The sequence below is a fragment of the Chlorocebus sabaeus genome, chromosome 4 (assembly GCF_047675955.1).
Source record: "Chlorocebus sabaeus isolate Y175 chromosome 4, mChlSab1.0.hap1, whole genome shotgun sequence".
In the NCBI taxonomy this organism is placed as follows: Eukaryota; Metazoa; Chordata; class Mammalia; order Primates; family Cercopithecidae; genus Chlorocebus; species Chlorocebus sabaeus.
This window is the reverse complement of record NC_132907.1, coordinates 24,453,180-24,481,011: the sequence shown is the minus strand read 5'-3', so window position 1 is coordinate 24,481,011 and position 27,832 is coordinate 24,453,180. Positions and strand designations below refer to the sequence as shown.

The 27,832-nt window shown below is 45.7% G+C and overlaps 1 protein-coding gene across 1 annotated transcript in view; it reads right to left on the bottom strand.

Annotated features, from left to right (window-relative positions):
* Nucleotides 1–3,167: 3,167 nt before the first annotated feature.
* The window catches only part of ZNF366 (zinc finger protein 366), a 67,445-nt gene continuing 42,780 nt past the window's right edge, over nt 3,168–27,832 (bottom strand). Inside the window, exons 2-5 of the mRNA XM_007974942.3 lie at nt 23,021–24,366; nt 19,589–19,780; nt 10,541–10,715; nt 3,168–7,562 (exon numbers count right to left, since the gene is read on the bottom strand). Coding sequence (XP_007973133.3) covers nt 7,027–7,562; nt 10,541–10,715; nt 19,589–19,780; nt 23,021–24,352 — 2,235 coding nt within the window. The 5' untranslated portion in view covers nt 24,353–24,366 and the 3' untranslated portion in view covers nt 3,168–7,026. The remainder of the gene's footprint in view (nt 7,563–10,540; nt 10,716–19,588; nt 19,781–23,020; nt 24,367–27,832) is intronic.

The following is a 27,832-nucleotide window of genomic DNA, read 5'->3' as shown; positions in this document are numbered from 1 at the left end:
TATCCAACATGCCAACCATGAGGACTGGTGATGGGCTTCTAATATGACACTGTTGCTCAAGAAAACCAGTCAGTCACTTGCTAAGATGTTGGCTCTAATGAGCTTGTTTCATCCTGAGGAGCCAGTGGTTCCTTATTACAGGCATAGACACATACTCTGAGTATATGTTTGCTTTCCTGCTCGTGGGAACTTAGCCAGCACTACTATGCAAGGGATGGGGTTATGGAATGCTTGCTATGTTGGCACAGAATCCTATATAACATCGCATCAAGCCATGACCTTCAGCTTATAGTAACTGAGGTTTAGAAATGAGCCCTGGCCATAGGATCTATTGATTATATCAAATATGCACCACCCAGAAGTGGCTAGCTCCCTACGGTGCTTCTTGGAGGAAATACTCTGGAAGGATGGGGTGCCACCCTCTGGTATATAATTGAATCAAATACTTTTATATGGTGCTATGTCCCAATAGAAAGACTGCATAGGTCCAGGGACCAGGAGTGGAAGTGGGAGTGGTCTCACTTGCCATCAATCCCAATAACACTCTGGGGTGATTGGCGGGTTACCCGGGGCGGTGGGGCAGCGGGGGGGTGTTGTACTTCTTATCACATAACTCTGGGCTCTGCAGGGTTAGAAACTTCCATCCTCAAAGATGGTACACTTTCACTTTGGAACATAGCAAGAGTATCATTAAATAGCATCATTAGATAGCATCTAATAGCAAGCTAGGGCTCTGTACAAAAATTATAAGCTACAGCTGCAGACAATTTTGTTCCTTGCCTCCAGGGTGCAGAAGACAAGGAGAGGAGTCACCATCTTGGCAGAGGTAATTGACCTGATCATCAGGAGGAAGTAGGGCTGTTGTTACAGAGTGGGCCAGGAAGTATAGTGTGGAACCTAACGACCTACTTAGGCTCATTTTGATACTTCCTGGCCTACTTGTGATGTTAAATGAACAGGCACAGTAACCTCATTCTGCAGCTAAAAGAACAAACATCTATTTCTCACAGTTCTGGAGGTTGGGAAGTGCAGATCAAGGTGCAGGCAGAATCAATGTCTGGCAAGGGCTTTGTTCCTGGTTTGCAGACAGCTGCCTTGCTACCTTCTCACATGGGTGAGAGAGAAGGCCTAGTCTCCTCCTCTTCCTCTAAGGGCACTAATCACACCATGAGGGCCCCATACATAACTTAATCCAAACCTAATTGCCTCCCAAAGACCCTACCTCCAAACACCATCACATTGGGGATTATGGTTTCAAAATATGAATTTTGGAGGGACACAAACATTCAGTCCATAGTAGCATGGTGACAAGGACTCAGACGTCTTGCAGATGAGAACCTAGATGAAATCACTAGGAAAGCCACCAAGACTGCCAGAGGTGGTATCTGATGGTGAGGAGAGTCTAGACTGGGTAATGGAGAAAGAGAAAATGAGTATCACTTTTGGTCCCTAGACTCATTGCAGCTGTAGGGGTTGAAATTTGTGCTCACCTTCTCTTCTAAGTTTTCAATCAGGAAGAGAAGCCCACTGGAACCTGCAGGAGATGCTTCATGAATGTGCATTAATAAGTGGACTGGGGTGAGGCAGAGATGAGCAGTCTCTCTTCAAGGAAGTACTTGCATGCGAGTTATGAGAGTGCAGTTGGCAGACAGCCTTCAGCTGCCAGCTCCCTCGGGGTCTGGCCCAGCTGCAGAGAGTCACACCCTTTCTGGGGAAGCCCACATCTGGTGACTGAACCAGGCAGGGGTGTAGAGGAATGGACATTTCTGTTCAAATTGGCATAACTCTGATGGGCAACATTTGCCCCCAGAGCTGCCCACCACAGTAGCTGAGGCTTTGTTAGGGCTGCACTGCAGGTTGCTTTCTCCCTCTGCTCAACCTTTCTTTCCTCTTGCCTCTTCCTACTGGTATTCATCCTCGATAAGTAGCTTCCATCCAAATTTGTCTCAGCATCTGCTTCCAGAGAACCCAACATGCTATAGGCTATATGCTTTACCTGCTACAGACAAAGGAGTAAGTTGCCAACTAGGTAATTTGGGGCAAGTTATTTCACTCTCCTGGACTTCCATTTCCTTCTTGGTAAAATAGGGATAATGTTTGTGAGTATGTAAACCGCCTGGCACAGTTCTCGGCCTATCACAGTGTTCAATATGTGCTGCAGTTTTGCTGTTTTAAAGGGAAGCTCCCCAGGAATGGACAGTCCCCCGTGCTGACACAACTTTGTGAGGTTTCTGTTGAGGATGGGAAGCTGAGTGCTCAGTCTTCTGGCCACATTGTTGACAATCGCAGTGCCTAATTCTTTTTTTTTTTTTTTTTTTTTAGATGGAGTCTTGCTCTGTTGCCAGGCTGGAGTGCAGTGGTGCGATCTCAGCTCACTGCAACCTCTACCTCCCAGGTTCAAGCAATTCTCCTGCCTCAGCCTTCCGAGTAGTTGGGACTACAGGCACGCACCACCACGCCCAGCTAATTTTTGTATTTTTAGTAGAGACAAGGTTTCACCATGTTGGCCAGGCTGGTCTCGATCTATTGACCTTGTGATCTGCCCACTTAGGCCTCCCAGAGTGCGGGGATTACAGGCGTGAGCCACTGTGCCCAGCCTTGCAGTGCCTAATTCTTAACAGAGCATCACCATGAGCCCAGCACCTTCCAAGTGTCTTGCATGTTTTAAGTCATTTCAACAACCCAGTGAAAAAGGTAGAGTTCCTAGTCCCATCTTACAGATAAGGAAATGAGGCACAAAGTGGTTCATGAACTGGTCTCAGGTCCCAAAGATTGGAAGTGGAAAAGCTGGGCTTTGAACACTTTGAACACAGGCCACCTGGGAGCAGAATTTGAGCTTTTGCTTATAGCATCTATTGCCTTTTTGTTGAACTTCATTTTACAAAGAATGTGAGGCAGAATGAGACAATCCTGCCTTCACCTCCCACTTGCCTGTGACATCCTTCCAGAATAATTTTTTCTGAATAGGAAAGGGCAACAGGATGAGGAAGATGTCACCTTCCTGCAGATGGATTGGAATTCATTCATCTCTTTCTGAAGCCCTGAGGGAAGGAGAATCAAACACACTTATATTCCTGGGGCTGAGGAGCCAAGCACTGGGAACCACCCTGGCCAAGGGTATAATGGCAGGAGTGATATGTTGACAATGGCAGCTACCTTGCAAAATTTCAGGTATCTGCAAATAATTAACTCAGTTTTTTCAACATGTCTTTATTTGCTTAAATTAACAAAATATAGGTTACATGTTCTTTTCAGGTAAACTGCTTTTTCAGTGAAGCAGAAAGCAATATTCACAACTTGGGCTGCTATATACTTAGAGTTTTAGTTTTTAAATAGCAAGCTAGGGCTCTGTACAAAATCAACATTTGGTGTAATGTTGTCCAAATATGCGAAGGATTTCAAATGTTAGCTCTGTTATATTTTGTTCCAGCAAAGCAGACGAAGATCATAATTCAAAACACCATGTTAATATTTTATTAAATGCCTTCAGGGCTTAATAAATACAGTATGCACATTGAGCTTTCTCATGCAACTACTTATATACAAATATACCAGTTACTCTCGTGGGTTCATGAAAGGTCAGCCTTAGTCTCATGGCCAGTGGGGAGTCAAATTTTTAAAAAGAGAGAGAAAGAGGAATTGAAAGGCAACATGAGGGTTAATCATAGGAAAGAATAAAAAGAATAAAAGAAAAATATGCCACTTGGCTGGTCCATTGATTGGTTCAAAGTGACAGTGGTCAAAAGGCTGAAAGCATTTGGTAGTGACCTATTTTCCGGGTCTCACAATGTGATATTCTGGTTTTGGAATGCTGGTAATCTTGGAAGGCTTCATCCCTTAGTTCTCTGAGATGGCCCACATGGACTCTCTTTCAAGGCTTGTCTTCTGGTTCATCAGCTCATTAGGCAAGGTTGGCCAACCCTTCCCTTAACTCTGTGCTCATGCATAAGGTGTCCATGTAATTTCTCACCTATACTGGAATACTTTTGAGAATTAAGGTGACACTTGAATAATTATCCTGGGACAACAGGTCTAAACCAGGATCATCCTAGGCAAACCAGGATGTTGGTCACTCAACAGCATACAAAACCAAGGTTTTAGCCTTGGTGCTCAGAAGGTTAATTCTGTATTAACCATTAGGTTGGATCTAATTAAGTGTCTTATGCCCAGAGTCAACAACTGAAAACAGGCACTGGAATACACTCCATAACAAATTGTTTCTATTTCTCCTAGACCTTTTTACTCCCTCCAAATAAAATTTTATTTAGAATGCTAACATATAAATCAGATGGAACTTGAGCTGCTTGGAGTGAGGTGGGTGTGGGAGTTGAGAGTTTCTCCTCTCCCTACCACTCTTCAGAGGCCTAAAGATGACCTCCGGCTCCTCAAAACACAATCTGAAAACCACCATTCTAGACCATACTCTCTCCATCTCAACATTAACTGGTCCCTCAAACATTCCCATGTGGTTTGTTTTGGTTGGAAAGGAATAGAACCTGTTACTCTAGAATTTCCTGGTTCCCATTCCAGCCAGGCATACTCAGAACCAAATGGCATTCTGCAGGACATGTGGTCAAACACAGCACGTAGTAGGTCCTCAACACATGGCCACAGTGTGAATAAATGTGTAACTGAACCCTAAGAGCTAGAAGCCTCCCAGGCCACTCTGCCAGCCTCCTGGGCAATTTCATCAGAGGCACTGATGAGCTATATTAATAATGAGTGGAAGGGCCTTGCCCCTCTGAGGACTTGGAATGGGTTTTTGACCCAGAGTTGTGCTTGTAACCACAAAAACCCACAGTCTTCTCTTCACCATCTCCGTTGCAGGTGCCCTTACCTCAGGACACAGTACTCTTAGCACTTCATGGTGGTGGGGAGTCTGACAGGAGAAGCTTTAGGCAAGGTGGCAGGGGAAATGGGTCAGAGATGGACACAACACATAGATGAGTGATGACAACCAGGTGGGGCTAATGGAGCAAACCTTGGCCTACAGAAAAGGCCAGCCTCCAACAGTTGGAGATGGACATGTCTTCTAAAGGAATGTATTGGGAAGCCTGGGATAGGATGAAGCACAATAATAACCAGTACCTAGCTCTACAAATAAGAGTCAAAACTACCAAACAAGAGGTTTTTACATAAACAGACACAGTACCAGAGGGTTATTGCTATGGGCAGTCACACGTACATGACACCCGGTCAGTATTGCTTTTCTCAGTGCCAGTGCCTAAGTAAGGCCGACCTGCTGGGCCCATCCCACCCAATAGAGTCATTTCCACTCACTGGCATCATGGTTCAAGAGTCTGGGAAGAGATAATGAGTCACCATAGGCCAGCCATGCATTTTTCAACATAGTAAGTGACCATAAACATCACAGGCATCATCTTCTAGTATAATGTCAAAAGTGTGTGTCTATATAGAGAGAGTGTGTGTCCACTCATATGGCTCTTACAGACAGGTAAGAAGGCCTAAGTCAGCAGTATGATTGTGAGGTCTCCTGTTCTCAATCTTAAAGAGTCTGAGGCTAGGAGCAGAAATACTTATGAAGTCTCTGGGAAGTGTCCTGGAAGCCACAGAAATGGTGAGTTCTATTTTAGTCCCCTCAATCTTCTCAATCTCGGCTGCACATAAGAATTGCCTGGAGCAATCTGGAAAATTCCAGTCCTGGGGCTCCACTCCAGATCAATTAAATCAGAATCTTAATGGGTGAGGCCTTGGTTTGGTGTCTTTTTTTCAAAGGTCACCCCAGATGATTCTAATGTACAGCCAGCACTGAGAACATAGTCCAGAGTCTTCTTTACTTATGATTAGCTGTCAACTATTCTAGTAACCCAAATAAGTCAGAGGTTAGATTTCTGGGAGAATTCTCTGAGGTCACCCCCCAACTCTAGCTCTGAGGAGGAACCCCCTGGTCACTGGTGACAACTCTTCCTGCATCTGTCCTTTTTTTTTTTTTTTTGAGGCAGAGACTCACTCTGTCACCCAGGCTGTAGTGCGGTGGCATGATCTCAGCTCACTGCAACCTTCACCTCCTGGGTTCAAGCGATTCTCCTGCCTCAACCTCCTGAGTAGCTGGAACTACAGGCATCTGCCATCATGCCTGACTAAATTTTGTATTTTTAGTAGAGATGAGGTTTCACCACGTTGGCCAGGTTGGTCTCAAACTCCTGACCTCAAGTGATCTGCCTGCCTCGGCCTCCCAAAGTGCTGGGATTACAGGCGTGAGCCACTGCGCTGGTCCCTGCCTCTGTCTTATGCGGCATGCGGCCTCAGAGCAAGACAGCAATGGTCTCCAGGAGGGAGCTCTGCTTGAGAAGTGGGGGTTTGTCTGAGGAACCAGGACCCTGAACATCATCAGATCATCTGAAAAAAAAATGCTCCAAATGCTCAATCTGATGAAGACAGCTGACATAGAACAAGAGAATCTAAGTATTCTAGGTCACCAGTTTCCCTTAGTCAAAATTATTCTCCTGAAATTTTACCTTATATCTGCAGCAACTACTCGAGAGCATTCTCTTCAACATTTCATCCTCCTGTGCCATTTCTGACATTTTTGGTTATAGAATAAAGGCTATTTTTATATATACAACTACTAATATTTTCATCTATCTGGAAAATATTATAACCTTCACAGATTCACCTAGTTATTAATAAGGTGACACCTCAAGCACCATATTTTTGCAATTAGAAATTTACCATGTATTGCATATAAATCAGAGGAAAGTAGAATTTCTAAAAGCACCTCAGCATCAGCTTACGATTAGATATCTAGAAGAATACTCACAGTTTATTATACTGGCGATGCATCAAACGCCACTGCAGAAGACCCTGCACATGTGTGAAGGGTATCAAAGACCCCGTGAATGACCTGAGAAGGCTTTCCATTACCTACATCCCTGCTCATTTAGTCTAAGCCATTTGTAGAGATTGGTACTATTTGCCAGTCTCCAGAAAATGACAGTTCATGCAGAAAGCTATATTTGAACTGCCTCGTTCTCATTTTCCAAATGTAATTTTAAAACTGTCCACTTAGATACCTAAAAGCACTGCTTGTTTTTCCATTTTCCTCTCCAGTAATTCTTTCAAACTCTCATCTCTGTGCTTGAAGTATAAGTAATCAGAAAAAGAGGGACCCCGCCGGGTACTCTGAAAAGCCCTGAGGCTGAGACACTCATCTCTGCCTGCATAGTCTCTCTCCTGGCCGCCCTCTGCCCCAAGGTCGCCCTTGCTGCTCTCCTCCCATTCTTCCTTGGATGCATCCTCCTTCTCCTCCTTGCAGGTTTCCTCCAGCACCTTCGTTGCATGCTCCGGCTTGGTGGACAGATCCTCGGGTGTGCAGAGCTGCTGGCTCTGGGGTGCCAGGCCAGGGCTGTAGGGTTCCACTTCATAGCAGTTATCCTCCTCTTCCTCCTCGTGGCAGTGGCTGCCCTGGGCACTCTCCCCGTCTGACTGGAACATGGGCACCTTGGCCCGGTGCTTCTGAGAGAGGTCAAAGGGCTCCTCCTGCTCCAGACTCCTCAGGACACCGGCTGTCTGTGCCAGGGCGATTCTCCCCCTTCCCAGACCTACAAGAGCAGAGTAAGAATTCATGCACCTGAGGAAATGCTAGGGCAATGGAACCTTGAGGAAGGGGAGCAGCCCAGGGCCGTTTAATGTATTCTGATTGCGTATTTTAAAAATGGATCATTCCCAGTAAGGATGTGGTCATGGGAGGCTTGTCACAGTGTCCAAATTGGTTTAATCCCTTTAAGGTGAATTTGGCAACATCCACCGAAAGCTTTAAAAGTAAGCTTTGACTTAGCAATTATGCTACTGAGAATTTAAACTGAAAAAATAGGCAGGCAGGTGCACAAAACACTTGTATGGATGCATATCACCATATTTTTTATCACAGTCAAACTGTGAAAAATTTTTGTATTTAATAATAGAGGTTTGGTTAAATAAATAATGATATATCCATATAGTGAACCATGCATAGGTGATGTGGAGACCTACTAATGATGACAAAAAGATATTTGCTATGTATTTTACGTAAAAACAAAATATATATGTAAGTTTGTGTGTGCGTGTTTATTTATAGTGCAGACCCTGATTTTATCTAGCTAGCCATCTCTATCAAAAAATGTCTTGAAGAAGTATGTCAAAATCTTAAAATTAACATTCTCTTTTCACTTTTAATGTACTATTGTTTTATTTTTTACCATGAGCATACGTTTTATCATAAAAAAAGTAAATCAATAATAAAGGCATTTTCATCTTGAACAAAACAAAGATATCCCATTTGGGGCAGCAGACACCACCCCAGGACTGTGGCCCCTATGCCAACAGCCTACTCACAGACAGGGTAGAGGTGGCACGAAGAGGTCCTCTGAGGAGCTCACACAGCCCCTGTGTCTGACCACCAGTGTCCCTGCTGTTGGGCACAGTGATTCAAGGAGGCCTCACTTTGGGCTTCAGTTTGCAGGGCTGTAGGGATGGGCTTTTCAGCATGGCAGTTTCATTTGATCCTATCTTTAAGACCTTGACCTTTGATGAGTCCATAGGCAGGCCTCCAGGGACAGGCTGGACACTGAGGACGAGCAACAGCAAGGGAGGGGTCCTGGGGTGCAGCTAGACCAGGCTTCTGGGAGCGGGGTGCAAAAAAGAAGGGTAGGGGCGATGATGTTCAATTGTGTTCACTTTTTGATGCTGTCAGGCAACGAAACTGTCTGTATCTTTAATCTTGTCAGGGGACAGGAAAGATCTTTTTAATGATTTTTGAGCGATTTCAAAAGCTAGAGTGAAAAATAAAAGTTAATACCCTTTGTAGATGAAAACACTAAGATTGTTGAAAGTCTGTTAAAATTTTTCAAAGCAACCCTCTGATAGTTATTTTTCCAGAACAACAGAGCTGTTAGGTGCCTTTTAGGATTTGAGCAGCAGTGTGGGGTAAGTCATGGCAACCAGTTCGTGCTTTCAGATGGAGTGTGGTCTCCTCATTGACTTGTATGTCTCCCATCCTGATGACAGAGCAAACCTCACTTCTTCTGGAAAAATCCAGGCCTAGCTTGGGGAAGTGGCTCAGGCAACTAGAGATTCAGTGAATAATTCAAGAGAAAAACGTTTGCAGGAAAAATAAAATTGTTTTTGTTTTAACTACATTTTTTTTCAGGGCTTTTGAACAAATTCCAGCCCTTGTTTTGTGACCACAGCTCCCTGTCATCCAGGAGTCACTAGAAACTCAGTGGGTACTGTGAAAACCCTGAACGCTACAACCATTTTGTTTCACACTGTGTGTGCATATGTGTATCTATTTATGAATATGCTCACCCACTCGACCATCTCTTTTGTAAGGAGGTGAGTGAAACAGCACACAAACAAATCGCCCCATGTTTCTGCCTAGGGTAGTGAGCACTGGCTTGATTCAGAAATTAAGTTGGAATCCCAGTTCTGTCTTCAGACTTGCTGTTTGACCTTGAGCAGTTTATCTAACATCTCTAGGCCTTGGTCTCCTCTTATACAAAATAAGAATAACACAGTCTTTTTCATGGCATTGTAGGGCCAAGCAATAATGTCCCTAAGGGGTCTCACCCTGTGCTTTGATCACACTAGTGACCGAAAAGCTGTTAAGATGATTTTGTAAATTACACATAAAATTGTCTTCTCTCCCCATGCACAGACATCCAAGAGGGCAGATGGTCTCCTTCCCCTAGTATCTGCCACTGTGTGTAATTCACTGCTTTGGACACACGGGCATTTATTGCCTGTTTATTGAAGGACTGATTGATTAGATAATTGAGGAGCAACCTGGCTGAATTCAGTAGATCTGGAAGATAAACTCTTCACTCCCAAGGGCCCTGGGACTGAGAAGGTAAAGGTGGTAAGAACTTTTCATTAGTTCAGTGAGGACTCAGTGGGGGAGGTGTAAACCCCTGCTCTGCATATGGGCCAATCAGCCCTACCTACCAAGCAGGAAAATTATCCTTGGGTGTGTCTGGTCATGAACAAGTAGGAAACACCTAGCCTGCTACCAACATAGTTCTGCTAACAGTAGGGCTTGCACATCTGTTTTCTAAAAAGGAAAGAAAAATTGCATTCCCATTCACAGCAATGCCATGAAGTGGGTACAATAAAGTCTGCAGAATCAGAAAGGCCTAGGTTCAAATCTTGACTCTGCCGCTTTTCAGCAGAGCAACTTTGGGCAAACTGATCTCTTGAAGCCTTCATTCCCCTGCTGTAAAATAGAAATAATAGAAGTTCTTCCAGCCTGGAGTTGCCGTGAATATTAGCGACAAGGCACCTGATGTAGTGTCTGGAACAAAGGAACCAATAATGGTACCGACTGGCATCATGATGGCAGTCCTATTTACTCTAATTCACTTGTACTTACTACCTTCAGAAATTAGCATCAGATCTTTTTTCTAGCAACATTAGAAGGCTACTCCTGCTACTCTGCTGTGGTCTTGACAAGAATAACCCTCAAGGTAATGCCCCATAAAATGAACTCAGCTCCCATTTATTGCCCACTGGACTGACTCGCAGGGCTTCCGAGAAGAGTGATTACCTTGGGAATGAAGGCCCCGCTCCATGACTCCGTGCTTGACTTTCATGTGGCGTGTCAGGTTCCCCTTCAGGGTGAATTTGCTTGGGCAATAGAGGCACTTGAAGGGTTTGCTGTCCGAGTGCAGGTGCATGTGGCCCATCAGGTTGTGCATCCGGTTGAATTCCTTCCCACAAAGCTGTCAAAGATGGGAATGAGAACACAGGTTACTCTGCCCGAGTGAAGCCCCATCCAGGCCCCTGGAGCACAGATACCGCTTCTACTTTGTTTGGACCTTGACATTTTAATCTGCTTGCAAGGAAAATGTCCGTAAGGAAATCAGGAAGGAGCCTCAAAGGTGGAGCAAGTAGGGGTAGATTCATGAGATTTGTTCCTGGAGTTCAGAGACCTTTAAATACAAAGTAAAAATATCAAAGCTTGTAAAACTTCTTTTGAATAAAAGCTTTGGAAAAGGAGAAGAGCTGATCTGAAAAGCAGTGGCTACGAGTGTTCCTCCTTTAATAATAAGAATGTGATTATGTGTTTAATATTTATGTAGCATTTGCAATATGGAAGGCATTGTTCTAAGTCTACCATGGAATATCTTATTTAATTCTCACACCAATCATATGAGATGGTTGCTATTACCATCCCCATTTTACAGATGCACAATCTGAGGACTTACGTCACTTGGCCAAGCCACACAAGTAGTGGGTGCTGAAGCTGGGTTAATGAACTCAGGCCATCAGATGCCAGAGGCCACATGATCAACCACCAGACCACACTGTATGTCTCCCAACACAACCCTTCTGTATCAGGCAGAAGAGAATAAAAGAATACACTGTATTATTATATACGATGTGTCACACAATGCTTTTTAAATTGCTTTATTTTCTAATTACTGGTATGGATTTCAAAGTTAAAAGCATGAAAAATCATCTCAGGAAGGAGTGTGTCTTTTCTCTGGGTAGAAATTTGAAGTCGTGAGAGTGTACAAAAAGTAAACATGTTTTACTCTTTCTTTCTCATCATTCTATTTCAATCGAACTGCAAATACATGAAGGACAACTGGTTCTCCAACTGCTTTTGGAAGAAGAGCAGAACTTTCTTCTCACAGGTGATTTTGTATATGCAGAAAGAGGAACCCAGAAGCAGACCGCTTTGGGGGGAGCTTTTCTTGTCCCCAAGCCTTACTAGAACAGGAAAATTTCAGCCCTTCCTTGGCTGTGGTAGGAGGAATGCAAACAGTGATTTTGCGTCTGTGATTGGACAAGAATGTTAAGAGAGAAGAATTCTCCCTTCCCTCCCCAACCTCAGAGGCCAGTGGAGCTGGGGCAGCACTACGTAGTGAGAGAGGCCACAGAGACCCTCAGGGTGAAGCATCCTCTGAGCTTACACCAGTTTTCCTTCCTTACTGAGATATATTTTTAGGCCCAATGTTGGGAATTCTGGATTAAATTTTTATTAATGAAGGCAACAATTTCATTAGTTGGCTATGGGAGATGAGTGTTGAGCTCGTCTTGAAAGAGTAGATAGACCTCTCCAATGATGATTTGGGGAGTTTAGCCTAGAAGAATGCTGGGTCCATGTATGGATAATGAATGGCTGGCTCTCTATTCTTGAATGATTCATGTTTGAGAATTGTAAGTACTTTCCCCACTTTTGCTCTCTCTTACTAGCATGAACGAATGTGGCCTACTGGGTGGGGTTCCAAGCTCAGCATCCAGACAGAGCATCTGCACACCACATTCATTTGAAAATGGTGACCTAAGAGGAGAAAAGGATGACAGAACTGGTCGAATTCCAACTTTTGCAAGAGAAGCAATATGTAGGATAGATGACTCTTTTATTCTCAATTGAGATAATTTATTAAGATGTATCAATCTGTGGTTCAGTCATGCATATGTATAAAAGTTCTATTAGAGTTATGCTTATTAGCTTAATTTGCCCACTTCTCCAGCATCATGGCTGAAAGCTCTCTTTTTTTTTTTTTCTGAGACAGAGTCTTGCTCTGTTGCCCAGGCTGGAGTGCAGTGGTGCCATCTTGGCTCACTGCAGCCTCCACCTCCCAGGTTCAAGAGATTCTCGTGCCTCAGCCTCCTGAGTAGCTGGGACTACAGGTGCCTGGCTAATTTTTGTGTCTTTAGTAGAGATGGGGTTTCTCTGGCCATATTGGCCAGGCCAGTCCCAAACTCCTGACCTTAAGTGATCCATCTGCCTCAGCCTCCCAAAGTGCTGGGATTACAGGGGTAAGCCCCGATGCTAGGCCAAAAAGAAGCTTTGAAGCTAGAGATTCTACATTAAGAATTTCCAGTCATGGGTCATTTTTAGAAAAAGCATACCTTATTTGGATTGTGGGATGGTTCCTGGTTATTTGGAGTGAAGTTGCTGTTACAGTTGCTGAGCATAACCGGTATTTGGTTCATATATATTCTCACTCAGGAGACTGCAACACGCGTTGAAGCTTTGTCTGCTTTTTTATTTATTATCTGCCTAGTATTGGTGTGACACATCACAGTTCCTCAGTCAGCATCTGCTGAGTGAGGAAAGGGGTGGGAAACACAGCTACGGAAGAACTGATCAAATGAAAAGCCTTGAGTGGTTAAGGACAAGGCATGCAGGGGGAGAGAAGCTGAAGGCCAGAAGATCAATTAGGCTACTATACCAGTCCAGGCATGAACCGGGTCTCGTGGTCCTGTAGGCCAGAAAGAGGCCGTTGAAAAGAAGTGACAAGCACCTTCTGCACTTGGCTCACATGATGAGAGAAATTCTTCTTTCAGTTATTATCTGTGGTTGCTGAAGCCTTAGAAGCTGAACTGGTCTGAGAAGGTTTTGTAAAGGGGATGGAATTTTAGCCTAACCATGAAAAATGTGTAAAGTGCACTTTGTTGTACACAAAGATAAGTCTCTTCATGAGATATTTTCAGACACTTCAAATTCTTGTTGCTGCCACACCTTCTGGGACCTTGGGGTATTACAGACCTTGCAATTCACCTGCCCCAATGTCCCATCTATTTCCCTTCCCCAACTCCATGCACAGAGGTGTGCACCTAGTAAAACGGTGTCTGGGCTCTAAACAGCATCCCAGGTAGTCTCCAATAAGCTGACTTCCTTTTCTTTGTAGCCAACTCAGTATCAGGCACAGGACTACACATATAGTATACTTCATGAATGCCTAAGTCTTTGATTGGGGAAATAAACAAGTCAGGGAAATATCATTACTTCATGCAAAATTCTAAAAAGCAGCCATCACCAGCTCTCATCCTTTTCCCACAAAACCTATTCGTTTTCAAACTAAACTCCTCAGTGGCAGAAGGATAGAGTCAATTAACCCAGGACCTGAGATACTCGGGCTCCACTCACATCTGGGTGGTAGGTACTTAGCTTCTTCCTCTCAGCGTCTGACTCTCCACCAAGCCTTTTGGTTCTTATCCAGAACACTTGGCCACCTCATCTTTCTCAGAAGATTGTCCTCATGTGAAAATACCCAAGTGTATGGGGATATTTTATGTCTGTGAAACTCAAGAGAGAAACCTCTCAGACACTGTTAGTAAAGAGAGGCCAGAGAAAGAGGATGGGGCCAGTGAATCACAGTGCTCTTGGGTGGAGTCTGAGATGTAAGCCCTAAGCAGAATTGTCACAGTAGGGGAGGGGAGTTAGACCAGAGGGAGGAGCAATGAATGGGAGGGACCACCAAATCTCTAGCTTCTTCTCCAGAGAAAAGCAGCCATTGAAGTCAAGGCCTCCTTAAATCATGCGATGTGAAGCTAAAAGTGTGCCCCAGCAGGACTTGCTGAATCATCTCTGCCAAGGTCTGTGGAGATGAAAATAGGAGTGGATGTTGGTTCAGGAAGCCACTGAGGTGGGGAGGACTCTGATCTCATTGCGCAGGTGCGCTTCTCCACGAGAGTGCCCCCGCTTGACCTCTCGGTCGCTCCAAGGAGCACCATCAGTGTCTTTCAACGTGAAATCTCAACTTCTCCATCCACCCGCTTTTTGAGATGGAGATGGACCTCGAAATTTAATAAAAAATGGAAACAAATATTTTAAAGTGCCCTTTAAACATGGGTCGCATGGGTTATTAGGCTTTGAGATGTCAGAGTAGAGAGAGGAGGTGCAGACCCAGAAGGACAGAGAGCTTGCTCCATTTTCTCTTCTGTATAATGTTGATAATAATCATCGTTTCCTCTGAAGGTTGTTGTGAGGATCAAGTGAGATAATTCACAAGAAGGGCTTGGCAAATAGTAAGAGCTCAATAAATATTAGCTCTTTTTACTATCATTATTGTGTATATAGTAGATTCTTTTACATTCCAGAAATGGAAAGGTCTTTGAAGATGAGGGGAATATTAAAGGAAGAACCAAATAAGGAATCCGCTGACTAAATATCCACTAGGCTGCTTGAAGTGTAGTAGAAATGTAAGCGGTTGTGCCTGCCCCAGGTCTGGGAAATGATGGAAAGAGAAGCTCCATCCAAGGTTTAGGGCTGGGAGAGGGCCGAGTTATTTGGCTCCCCCATTCTTAGTCTGCCCTTTGAACAGCTGGCGGATGCCCGTGTGCTCCGGGCCTCCTCATCCCAGCCTCCTGGCACCCTTCTCCTCCCTGGTCCAGGTCCTGGAGGCACCTTGTGCACTTGCCATGAACCCCAGTGGCCATGCTGACAGCCATGGAGAAGTCGGCTGTGGCCAGAGACAGGGTGATAGTGCGGGCAGCCCCTGGGCTGGGGCCAGAAGCAGCACACTACCTCGCCCCAGCCAGCCTGGTGTGAGCTTTAGAACTGAGATGCACCAGGAAGCCTGTGTTTTCCTATTCAGAAAGAAGAGGTCAGAGAGCTGTGGCCTGCAGCTGAGGAGAATGGCCTCCGTGAAACTGCCCTTCCCGCACATTCTTCTCCCTCTCTCTCTTTTAATAAGAAGGGTGTTCCTTTCCTCAAAGGGAGAGAGAGGGAGGGAGGGAGAGAGAGACTGTAAACTGTCCAAAAGGACCGTGAGAAAACAGGAAGCTTTGAAAAGTACAAGAGAAAGCAAGATGAAATCTATTTGCAGGCGGGCCCCTGGGGACATGTGAGGCATTGTTAAGCAGGCAGTTCATACAGCTATATCCTTCCTTCTGCTGAGGAGGGCTTTGCTGCCAAAGGCTGCTATCTGGTCACTGCCTTAACCCCCTCCATGCCAGCCTGAAAACTCTGACCCCAAGCACTGGGCCCCTCAAAGCCCCGCATCTGGTTTCTTCCTTCTTGGAGCGTCAAAGAAAGTGAGGGGAAAATGGAGCCAGTTTGACGACAGTGGTGGGCCCCTCCGCGGGGAGACTTCATCCCTATTCTGACAGCTCTGCCCTCTGGCCTTCAGTCTTATGCTACAGACAAGGTTTCAGATGACCTGGTGATTCATAATTCAGGCAGCTCCCGGCTTCACCCATCTCAAAAGAGAATTTGTCCCGGAAATTCTGGATGGCTGCTTTTCCTGGACAGGTTTCCCAAAGACGGCAGCTGGTTCTTTGCTGTTATGGAGTTTGGCCACTACAAGGATAGGATCCAAATCAACCCCTGTGTGCTTACCCAGAATCTGGGAAGCATATTTCTGAAAAGTGGCTTAAGTCTACAGGCGCAGGTCTCTGGAAAAACTCCAGCTGGCTCCAAGAAGCACGAGTCCAGAAGTCCAGCCAATAGCAAAAGAGCCCAGAAGGGCAGTAACTTTTTTATAAGGAAAAAAAGAAAAGAAACATGGAATGGAAACCTTTCCTCTCCTCTAATTTTCCATCCTATTGTTAATGCCTAATCCCACAGTGAGTGAACATTTCTGCTTGCTAGGGACAGCTGTTTCCACTGAGCACAGGCCTGGAGAAGATCAGTTCATATTGAGACAGGAGGAAGGATGTATGTTAAGAAGGAATTTTAATGGTGAGAATCCCAAAAAATTAGAATCGGTTACAAAAGCCTCTTCCTTGCTGTGAGTTTTTGGGTAAAGGAGAGAGTGAAGACTGCCTCTTCTGCCCAGCCATGTCAATCACGAGACATGAAGTGGATGGCTCTTCCCTGTTACGGCAACAAAACACAAGTTCAGTTGCTTGGCTTGTCCTCCAACACCACGGAGCAGCCAGCCAGCCATGTCTCTCAGATGACTGTGAACTGCGTTGCAACGGGCAAATGGCCCTTCATCCCTCTGTCAACTCCCAAATCCCCAACAACCTTCACCCAAGGCCGAATTTCCAAGAATCTAGCACAGCACAGTTGGGAAGCAAGAACCACTGGACAGCATCTTGAGATGGCTCACCCCACAGTGTGATCTGGAGCTAGTTTACAAATGCAAAGAGCCTTGTGACATAATCTGTAAATCCAGACATGCTCTGCAAGTCTGTTGAAATGAAGAAGGGCAGTAGTACAAAGACGGCACCCAGCAGGGTGACACTGACAGGAGATGGGGACAGGGAGAGGAAGGCGCTGACTATCTGCTTTGAGGACTGTCTCGGAGACAGAGGGCTGTGAGTCAAGGTGGCTGACACTTGTTCTTGTTTCGCAAATGGCTAAGAATGGAGAAAGCCCACTTTCTCCATTGTTTGACAAGAATGCCCTTTCACATCCAATTCTTTTTGTCTGATGATAGACGACACTCTCTAAGGAGCCTCCTGACCTCTAGTGTGGTCTCCTGAGAGGACTTACCACCAGGAAGAAGCAACTTTTGCAAATGACCAGTCCAATTCCTGTGCCAGGCCCATCTCTCTCATTGTAAAATATAAGGGGAGCATGGTTTCAAAGCTGTCATTCTACTTTATGAACCACTCTCTTATGGGTTCTGATGGTGTGGACCAGACATGGAGCCTAATCTAACCTCAAGAAATGGGTAAAACAGTTTCTGAACTGTAAAGCTGACCATCTGACACCCTTTTGACCATGTACATGCACCATCATTGGAGTGGAGGAGGAAGGAGCCATCGTTCGTGAAGGGAAGCCCTAAACATCAAGCTGGGATTGCTCATTGCATCAAGGGCCCAGGTTACACAGCACCTTGCAGTCTCTTGTGCACTGACACTAGAGAGAACCCTCCAGATTCTCAGATACTACCTGGTCCGAGAACTCCTCCAAGCCCCTGAGGGTAGAGAAGCAGAATGCCTTTGTATCCTCAAACCACACACAGCCTACATTCGTTTTGCCTGCTGACAAAACCCTATATTTCAGGAACATTTTCTGCCTGGTTTTACCACTATCACTGGATCATAATTGATGAGGTGGAGGTAGGAGATGGTTGACTGGACAGATGTGAATTTTCAGGGGATTATAAACTACGCTAATGGCTCCCTTCATATGTTAACAACTTTGCTCCACCACCATCAGTTGGTAAGATAAAAAATTCAGTTAATGCTTGAAGCCCAAGAGTAAACTCAACATAAGGAATGAAGAATGGCAAAGAGACCTGCTTGTAACTCCATTGTAGGAGACAGTAAGCCCTTTGCAAGAAGAAAGAGCTCTGTGAAATGTGAAGTGCTCTAGGGGCTCAATGAAGTGGGAAGGAAATGAAAGAAGTCCCCAAAGAGAGAGAGAGAAGAGGAGGCTGTGGAGTCCGTTGCCACATGCAGCCAAGGCCTCACTTCATGGGCATATCACACAGGGTCCCATAGTCAGAAAGCTCCTGAGTTTGGCTTAACGCTCTGCTTTCATCATCTTGAAACTCCCAGTAATGTTTGTACAGGGAGTCTTGCATTTCCATTTTGCATTGAGTCCTGAAAAATACGTCGCCTGTCCTGCACGAAGCTGACTCTCGCTTTAGACGGATGTAAATTGACTTTCAAACCACTGGGAACGTGAAGAAAAGGAGGGGAAACAGAAGTGGGTGGCAGGAAAAGGGCTGGAGGGAGAAGCCTCCCTCTCCCACCTCTGGACAATGCCCACACAGGTCTAGGGAAGCTCTGGTGTCTGACCCCTCACCCCTTCCAAGAGTTGCCAACACAGGAAAGAAGTCAGCTTCACAGGGGATTCCTTCAAGTGGGGCCACACTGCAGAGGTATTAAAGCAGGAACAGCCCCTGGAAGCAGGGAACCCCACTTCAGGAGTGTGGACCAGCAGAGTATCATTTGAACCCGATTAGGCACCCAGTAGCACAGAGAGAAAACCTCCATTTCAAACAGAAGGGCTCTAATGGTATCTGAATGTGGTAATTTCCCTCTTCTTCCCCCTCAGCCTTCTTCATGACCGGATGACACTTGGCCAGTACATCACTCGGATTAAACCCAGTCATGGCCAATGCTCTCTCCTCATTTTAGAAGTAGAGAGAGGAAACACTCCTGTGGGGTGGGGACAGCCTCGGGGAGCCGGAGCATTTCTGAGTAATGCCCATCAGCGCCTTGGGCTTTACCAATCTCCAGCTCACACATTTTCTCAGCTGATGAAATACAAACCCAACCAAATTAGTCTAACAGATATTTTAACTAAGATGTTCCATCCCTGTGCTACATGGCACTTAGCAGTAGGTGAAAGGCACTTGAAGTGACTGTGCTCACAGTTATTCCACAGCCCCAGCAAGCATTTCTGAGGGCCTCTGAGGGGCTAGCTTTGAAGTCCCTCTCATCCTCTCTGGGAGGCCTGCCCTCAAAGTATACATATGGCTCAGCCCAAGTGTCAAGAGGCAAGGAGAGGAGTGGAGGCAGCAGCAGGGGGGAAGCTGTGCTAGAAGCTTCTCTGACTCCTTTCTATGTCCTGTTCATTGCCTTGTAAGCAGAAGGCTAAACTTGCTTTCTCCTCTCTAAAACAAAGGCTCTCCACATCACCTGCAGCCCTTAACAGCCTCCTTCTTCAAAAGGGCCTTCCACGCTCAGACCTTTCCCTCGTGCCTGGCTCCACCCCGGGGAACTGATGCCATAGTGAGACAAACAGGGCAGGCTCCTTAGGGACCTCCAGCCTGGCATGACGTAAGTGGGATGTGCAGAGGGGCAGAGTGGCAGATGGGACCTGGGGTTGGCCATGGACCTATTCTGAGCCCCCGTAGCCCCACTGATGAAATAGAGTAGAAGGCTCCCTGGGGACCCTTTCCTATCAGGCATTTGTGCAACTCTCTGGTTCCTCTCAAGTCCCACTGCCCACCTTGCATTTGAAAGGCTTCACATCAGAGTGGACGATCATGTGTGCCTTGAGGGTCTGCTTCTGCACGAAGCTCTTGTAGCAGAGGTGACACTGGTAGGCGCGGATGTTGGTGTGGATCAGCACGTGTCGCTTCATGTTGGCCAGCAGAGTGAACTCCCGCCCACAAATTCCACACTTGTGCTCCTTCACACCCTGCAGGGAGGGAAGATTCAGAAAAGTGGTGATTGGCAGGTAGCATGCTTTCATCAGGATCATAGGCTTCATTTTCCTCTCTGCCACATCAGTCCACAAACAGCTTGGTGATAGATGTTGAGTTTCAAATGGTGTAGCTTCAGCCTTGTTAAATTGCTATTTTCTTGAAAAGTGTTGATTATATAATCCTTTTTCTTCCTTCTGAAAACCATAAGCTAGCCAGACTGTTAGAGGAAAAGAAAGCTATTGCTTTCGTTGTTCCAGCTGCTGCTGGGGTTAAGTCTCCAGTGATAGTTCTTGAGGATTAACAGGCTTTTGTTAAGAGCACTGTGGGCTGATATGCAATACGAGTCTATAATCCAGCTTTCATGATAATGAAAAAATAAAATCTTCCAAAATGATATTATTATTTACTCTATGGAAACCAGTGTTCTCTTGGGTTCTCATTAATGGACTTGAAAATCCCAGAACATCTTATATCCACACTTCAGTAAATTACAACTTGATAATCACTCTCTCAAGCTGGTCCCCTGGGTTCCCACAGGCCACACTGACCTCCACAATGACATGGTTGTGGAGCCTCCCCTAAGCCAGCTCCTTCTTATAAAGAAGTTTGGCAAGAGATAGCTTTCTGCATTAAGGAACAGGACAGGAGGCTTTCTTGTTTCCTTTCTGTGCATGAAGGTGTGTTTGAACCAAGGCCCTTAATTGAGAGCATTTCCAGGGACTCACAGCTTAAGCCGGGCATTCACTAATCCTGACTATCCATTACTTCCCCACAAAGGCCTTTGAAAGAGGTCTTGACCCAGAATGACTTTTGGGAAGAAAAATTTAGAGAACCAGGGCACTAAACTGAAGGTTACCATAGGATTGGAACAAGTTGCTTGGTTAACAACTGTACCTGATGAAATCCATATTGCCTGATAGTCATAGTGGCTGAAGGAGGGAAGGAGGGATTCTAAGCTCATCTCTGACTCTCTCTGTCTATGTTTCCATTTCTTTACTTTGAGTCATGGTAAGAAAGAATCACTCTGCAGTTCTGGCGGGCCCATGGTACTAAAGGGTGGATTCAGGTCTCTGCCTGGCTATTCACTGACTGTAAAAGCTTAGATGAGTCCTGTGGCCTTTTTTAATGAAGGCTTCTCATCTCAAGATGAAGTGGTGGGTCATGAGAACCCTGGGGTTCTTTCTAACTCAAGCACTGTTTAGTCCAGATGATGTTACATGAGTATGCATTTATATTAATAAGGAGACCTAGAAATCAACCTCCTTTAGAAATCAAATTTTGATTCTGCCTAAGGAGATGAATCTTTAAAATGTAGTGCATATTCAAACACTGAGTTTAAAATTATAAAATTTATGAAAAACATTTTCTTAATGGATTTTAAATTTTATTTTAGCATCTCTCTTCTCTCAAGATTTTTTCTGGGCTTGGCTCTGATCCATTTGTCCTGAAACCAAGGAGAAGTTTCTTATCACTGTTTTCAGAATTCTTTAAAGAGAATTCTGTGTCCAAAGTAAGATTCACCTGTGGGCTGGCCTAGAATGCAAATGAGCAGGAGCCTGGACACAACTTTGAAGCAACAAAGGAAGTTGTTATTTCTCTGATAAGATCAGTGGAATCACAGAGTCGGAGCCTGTCAGGTGGTCAGCGGTGTGAACAGGGAAGCAGGTGGAAAAGAGGAAGTGCTCACCGTAGAGTGGCCAAGGCACAAGTGCCTGTGCCAGAGATTCCTGAGTGACCTGCCATGCCTCAGTGTCTTCAACTGCAGATGGGGAGTAGCTCTTAGAGTTGTTGAGAAGTAAATGAGGATTGAATAAAGAGTGAAACACCTGCCATGTAGCAAGTGTTCAACAAATACTACCTCTCGCTGTTTGCTTACACCTCTCATTAAAATGTATTTTGTTTTCTAATTCAAATGAAACTTATTTCAGACACCAGGCTGTTTCTCCCGTTTTGACTTCACTTTCTACCATCTTACAGGATCTTTATATACTCTAAAATGCACTTTTGATTCCTTTCCCACATATAACGGAGCCCCTGAAGTTAGCGAATGGTCCCCCTTGCGACTGAATCCCAGCCTGGGTCCTTTGTTGATGGTTCCTGCACTTGGCAGGTGATTCCCCTTTGGATGGCATCTACAGGTGCCTTTTGTAGGGCAGGACCTGTTTGTGCAGAGCCCATAAGGCAGCCACACATTTCATCTCAGCTGCAGAGCCAGAAAATACCCTGTGTTTTGTCCTAACCTAACAAGTGAAACCTATTATAGCACAGCAGAAACATTATCTTGACTGGGCAAAGTCCTCTGCTGACCTTTCAGAATTAAAGAATGCTTTAGAAGCTCTGGCTTGCTAGAAGTCTTTCCTGCCAAGAAAACCACTTGAGGTTAAGGGTGTGAGAGTAGGAGTCAGTGGGGGCAAAACTCCCTCTTGGAGGCTCAAAGCAGTTTCCATAGTTTAGCTGGGGTAAGATTTCAGGGACACCACTAGGGCCTTGTTTTAGTTCAGCCTGAATGACTCTAGGGCTATGTTTGCAAACTGGGCTGAACTTAGACTCTTGGGCCTGTATTTCCCCTTGAAGACCTGAGCACGGAGAAGATCAAACAAAACCAGAGAAGGATGCTTTCTCATGCCTCCTGCAATATAAACCATAGGGCCCTTCACCCAACTAGGAATGGGTTCAACACAGGGAGGCATAGGCCCTGCCGGCCTCGTCCAAGCTCTTCTTCCCTTGGAGAGCTTGCATATGAAGCGGGTCTCACAGTTGAGGGAGAAAACAATGCAAAAGGTTGTTTTCCACTGCTTCAACAGTACAAGACCAAGAGAATTCTCCAGAAGGTGCTCCGTGGCACATCCCAGGCACAGAGCTGATTTAGGGTCTGATGACATACTCATGCTAGTGCCTTGGATGAAATTTCTAGAAGCAGAATCTGCAAGATTCTTGGAGGCTAGAGAGCATCCTTCCTCATCCTCCTCTGCAAATGTCTGCATTATTTATTTCTAGGCCTACCTTAGAGTCTAGAAGGCTGGTGGGGGAAAGGGTTTGGTTGAGAATCGTTCTCTCCTATTTAAACGTGAGGAAGGACCTCAGGGCTTGGCCAAGGGACTGCTTGTCCGGGGTTGCCCAGCTCCTCGGAGTCAGATGCAGAGCAGCACAGGCGTCCTGCTCCCCAGGGGTCTGCTCATGGCCCCACTCCTCTTCCCAAGGCCCCGCCCACCCCACCAGGGGCCCCGCGGTACCTTGTGGGTGAGGGAGTGCTGCTTGAGGTGGTGCGGCTGCACGAACTCCATGCCGCACTCCGAGCAGATGTAGGGCCGGATGTCCTTGTGCTTCATCATGTGGTTCTGCAGCTGGCTCGGGTACTGGAAGGTCTTGTCGCACTCAGAGCAGTTGTACTGGATGGGGCCTCGGTGCGTGGTAAGGTGTCTCTTCAGCTGCGCCAGGGTGGGGAAGTCAAGGCCGCACTCCACACAGATGTTCTCGCGCCCACTGGCGTGCTTAGCTTCGTGGGCCTTGAGCTCGCTGGGGTAGGCAAAGCCCCGGCCGCACACGCGGCAGTTGTGCGGCTTCACCTCACTGTGCTGCATCATGTGGCGCTTCAGGTGGCTGGTCTGGGTGAAGGCCTTGTGGCACACCTGGCACTTGTGGGGCCGCGTGCCCTGATGGGTCAGCATGTGCGTGTGCAGGTGGCTGAGCTGCTTGAAGAGCTTCCCGCAGTGCGTGCATGCGTGCGGCTTGATCCCACTGTGGCCCAGGATGTGGGTGACCAGGTTGTACTTGGAGGTGTACGACTTCTCGCAGGTGGGGCACTGCCAGCGCTTCTGCGCGCCGCCAACGTCCACGTAGTAGCTGTCATCGATCTGCACGTTCACGTCCACCCTCTCCACCTTCTGCTTGGTCTCCTCGTTCTCCTGGGGCTCGGCTTTCCGGGGCAGCAGAGGTTCCGGGGGCTGCTTGGGCAGGAAGGTGTGCCGGCTGAAGGGGAAGGGCGAGGACGACGGCACGAAGAAGGGGAACATGAGGCCCGGGTGGACTTTGGGGTAGTAGGGGTAGGGCGTGGGCAGGAATGCAGTCGGCGTCGGCTGGGGCCACACGGCACTGGGCTTAATGGGCTCCTGCTTGACGGGCTTGCCCCCCAAGTGTTCCACGCTGCGGTAGAACTGGAAGCCCACGTTGCACAGGTCGATCATCTGAGAGTCATACTTGGGGCGCGGGGGCTGCGGGAACAGCAAAGGGAGGTTGGGAAGGCCGTGGTTTTTGTTCTCCTCGGAGTGGAGGGCGAGGGTGGCTGCTTCTGCAGGGTGGTTATAAGGCATCTTTGTGGGCATGCTCTTCCGTTTCCTAGACCCCGCTCCTTCGAAGACCCCCGGGAACCCATCTAGGTCTCCTGGAGGAGGTTCATACCGAAACTGGGAAAATGGCCCTCGGAGAGCTTCTGGGAAGGGGTGTCTTTGGGGAGCCTTTCCCCGAGAAACCACTGGCTGCAGGCAGTGGGGAAAGGAGGGGGTCTTCCTCACAGCCAAGTTGAAATGCACATCCTCATCTTTGATCATCTTCATTTCCTTCTGCATCCTTGGCAATTTTCCTTTAAAGAGAAATAAACTTGTGTGTTTTGGTTTGGTTTTGTTTTAAATCCTCTTTTCCTTTAAGGGTTCTGGCTATTTATCAGTACTAATTTATGAAGAGTAATACTTGCTTAATATGAACCCTCATTTATCCTAGGGCTGTTCAAAACATCGCTTTTCTTTCTCCTTGAAAACCCAGTTATCAATATGGGTAGCACTGGCCTCTTGGGGTGACCCTAGGGCTGAATCAAATTGGGCTCCAGTGGAAATCCAGCCACAAAACCAAAAGGGGTGATGGTAGGAAGGGAAGTGGACTAGTTTGGGAAGAAACCTGAGAACTCATCTGGTCATTGTCCCCATTTAAGATCAGGGTACCAAAGTCCAGACAAATGAAATGACATTCTCAGGTTACACAGGTACTCACTGAAGGAGTGAGCACCAGACCCATTCTGCCGCAGCTTTTCAATCTGAGATGTAATTGCATCTACTAATGGTGATTGGAAAGTGACTTTTAGGGTCTTTTCTTTTGTGTGTGTGTGAGGAAACCAATTTTCACTGCTACTCCCTTGCTTGGGCCTTTGCTGCTGGAAATGAGGATATTCAAAGCCTCATGGGAGAAGGGATGTTAATGCTTAACTCAGATCTAATCATTTCTGAATATCCACTCTGAGTAAGGTGTGCTACTAAGTTAATGACATAAACATGATTTTAAAAAGCATATCAAGTAGCTCAATGTTATAAAGTCATCCTGGCAATGCACACATTACAGTCTTAAACCTGAAGCAAGCTAGAATGAAATATTCCTTTATTATGTGAAATAAAGCCACACATGGGTCTCTCCTTTCAGATAGGTGTCAAAATAAAGGGCAGGCTTGGTGACTCCTGTGGTGCCTGACACTTCCCCTGCTGACACAGCCAGTTACTGTGTCCTGATGACATACATAGGCCTGTCTGAAAGAGCTGGTGGTGGGACTAGAGTCTGAACCAGGGGCTGTGTTTTTCACATGTCTCCTTGCCAGTTTTCTTTCTTTCTTTTTTCTTTTTTTTGGAGATGGAGTCTGGCTGTGTCACCCAGGCTGAAGTGCAGTGCAGTGGCACAATCTCAGCTTACTGCAACCTCCTGGGTTCAAGTGATTCTTGTGCCTCAGCCTCCCGAGTAGCTGAGATTACAGGAGTGCACCACCATGGCCTGTTAATTTTTGCATTCTTAGTAGAGACGGGGTTTGTTGGCCAGGCTGCTCTTGAACTCCCGACCTCAAGTGATCCACCTGCCTCAGCCTCCCACAGTTCTGGGATTACAGGCTTGAGCCACTGCGTCTGGCCCTGCCAGTTTTTTGTCTTCTTCATATGGATACTGACAGAATGAACCAAGTGCAACTCCACATTTCCAGTGAGGGTCAGTTTTACCCAAGTCCTCTGAGTTTGAATGGGATTATCCCTTTTGCTCATCAGAGGCTCCCATGGAGCCAGTTGGCTTGGTCAGGTGTAAGGTCTGATGTAGGGCCAGTGGAGACAGGGCTGATATAGAGTCTTAGACTAACTCAGGGCTCTAGCCCCTGGGGTTGTCTACAAACAAGGCAATATGGGGTGAAGGTCCCAGGGGTGAGAGGGCCAACAGTTTTCAGTGATTTTCTATGATCCTTGGTGAGTCAGATACAGCTTTTACAATGATCCAGATATTCTTAAATTCTTAAATAGCATGTGTGTCTTTTTGGGAGGCTTGAGAGCTGCAGTGCAATTAAAACAAAAATGAGCCTTTTTTTTTGTTTGGTTACCTAGTCTATACACAGGCAATCCAATGAGGAAAAAATATGTGCCTTATTATATAACTATCTGGGGACTATTTAAAGCTGTTTGTGAAACTGGACAGATAACTACAAAATAATACTTAATACTTGCTTTGTGTTTATATGAGTGAAAAGATAGCCCTGGCTTGTCTTTCTTACCGTGGGTTTGGGGCTTAGTAATTATGAGCAAGAGCTTGTGTGTTCAGCAAATGGGAGGCCCAACCTGTGTCTTAGCTTTGCTTCCTCCTAAAATTCTTACTGCAGTGCTAGATCTTCTTCTACTGCTGCCTCAAGGGCCAGGCAATTGTAGGAAGTGACGAGGGTAGTGGGAGAATGAAATGTCTAGCTTTATGAGACCCGGAGGGGTGTGGGTGGGTGAAATGAGAGTTGTGCTGCTGCTATCAGAAAGGACCAGCAGGAGGATGGGGAAATAGAGGTTCTTTGATGGTTTTTCTTGTTTACTAAATCATCTCTTAGCTTGCAGTCCAGAAGGTCCTGATCTCTAGATTCACATAGAGTTATAGAGGGTGTGGCCCAGGCCCAAGAATTTGTTGCATCTATAAAAATAATTGACTTTCAACAAGACTAAATGTGTCCTGCTGAATTGGAGGGGAAAACGGCAGATCCTTTCCCTATTATTTCATTTGGAACACAGTTGATTTTATAACCCCTTGGGAGATAAATTTCTTTTAGTAGAAAGGCTGCTCAGATTGAAAAAGTCTCTTCCAGACTACAAGTACCTATGGCAAACCGTTGAAGAGCCCATCGAGAAGCAAACTGGTTCTCTTTTAAAGTTCTGCTCTGATTAAAAGAGGCAATAATTCCTAGTACATACTAGAGAGCTTGGGTTGAGAATTAGTGAAAAAGAAACATGTCAGAACCTGGGCCAAAATGCACTGAGTTTCCTGTGTATTTTATTATTAAGAAGGTACTTCTTCTTAAGTACGTGGCTAATGACGTGTTGTATCTTTATACAACGGGCTGTAGCTTATACTGGAAAGCTACTGACTTGGAAAGGAATGTTATCACTAATTTTGAAACGGAAGGTATTTCAGTCTATGCACGTTATTATTGCCTTTGTTTAATATTTTTGTTTTTAGTTATGACATAATCAACTAATTGTTTCCTTTTAATACATTAGGAGTTGTAATATACTCCTAATATAATGTTAATCTCAAAAGCATAGTTATTTTCAGCATTTGAATTTTTATCACCATTGTCCTGGTAAAGCAAAAAAAAAATGTTGAACAGAGATGATGTGGTTATTTTTTTTAAACATAAATGGCACAATTATGTTCCCAAATGCAGAGACTTTAGGTGCATACATTTTAATTTTTTATATATTTTAATCTCATAATATTAATTTCCCCCAGTTTCTGTGTGTATATATAATGATTCTCCCACTCTTAAAATAGTAGTCTGTGCACACTAGAATAAAATCAGAAACTCAGAAAGTTTTTTAAAAAGTAGGATCTCAGCCGGGTGTGATGGCTCAAGCCTGTAATCCCAGCACTTTGGGAGGCCGAGGCAGGTGGATCATGAGGTCAGGAGTTTGAGACCAGCCTGGCCAAGATGGTGAAATCCATCTCTATTAAAAATTCAAAAATTAGCCAGGTGCAGTGGTGGGCACCTGTAATCCCCGCCACTTGGGAGGCTGAGTCAGGACAATCGCTTGAACCCAGGAGTCGGAGGTTGCAGT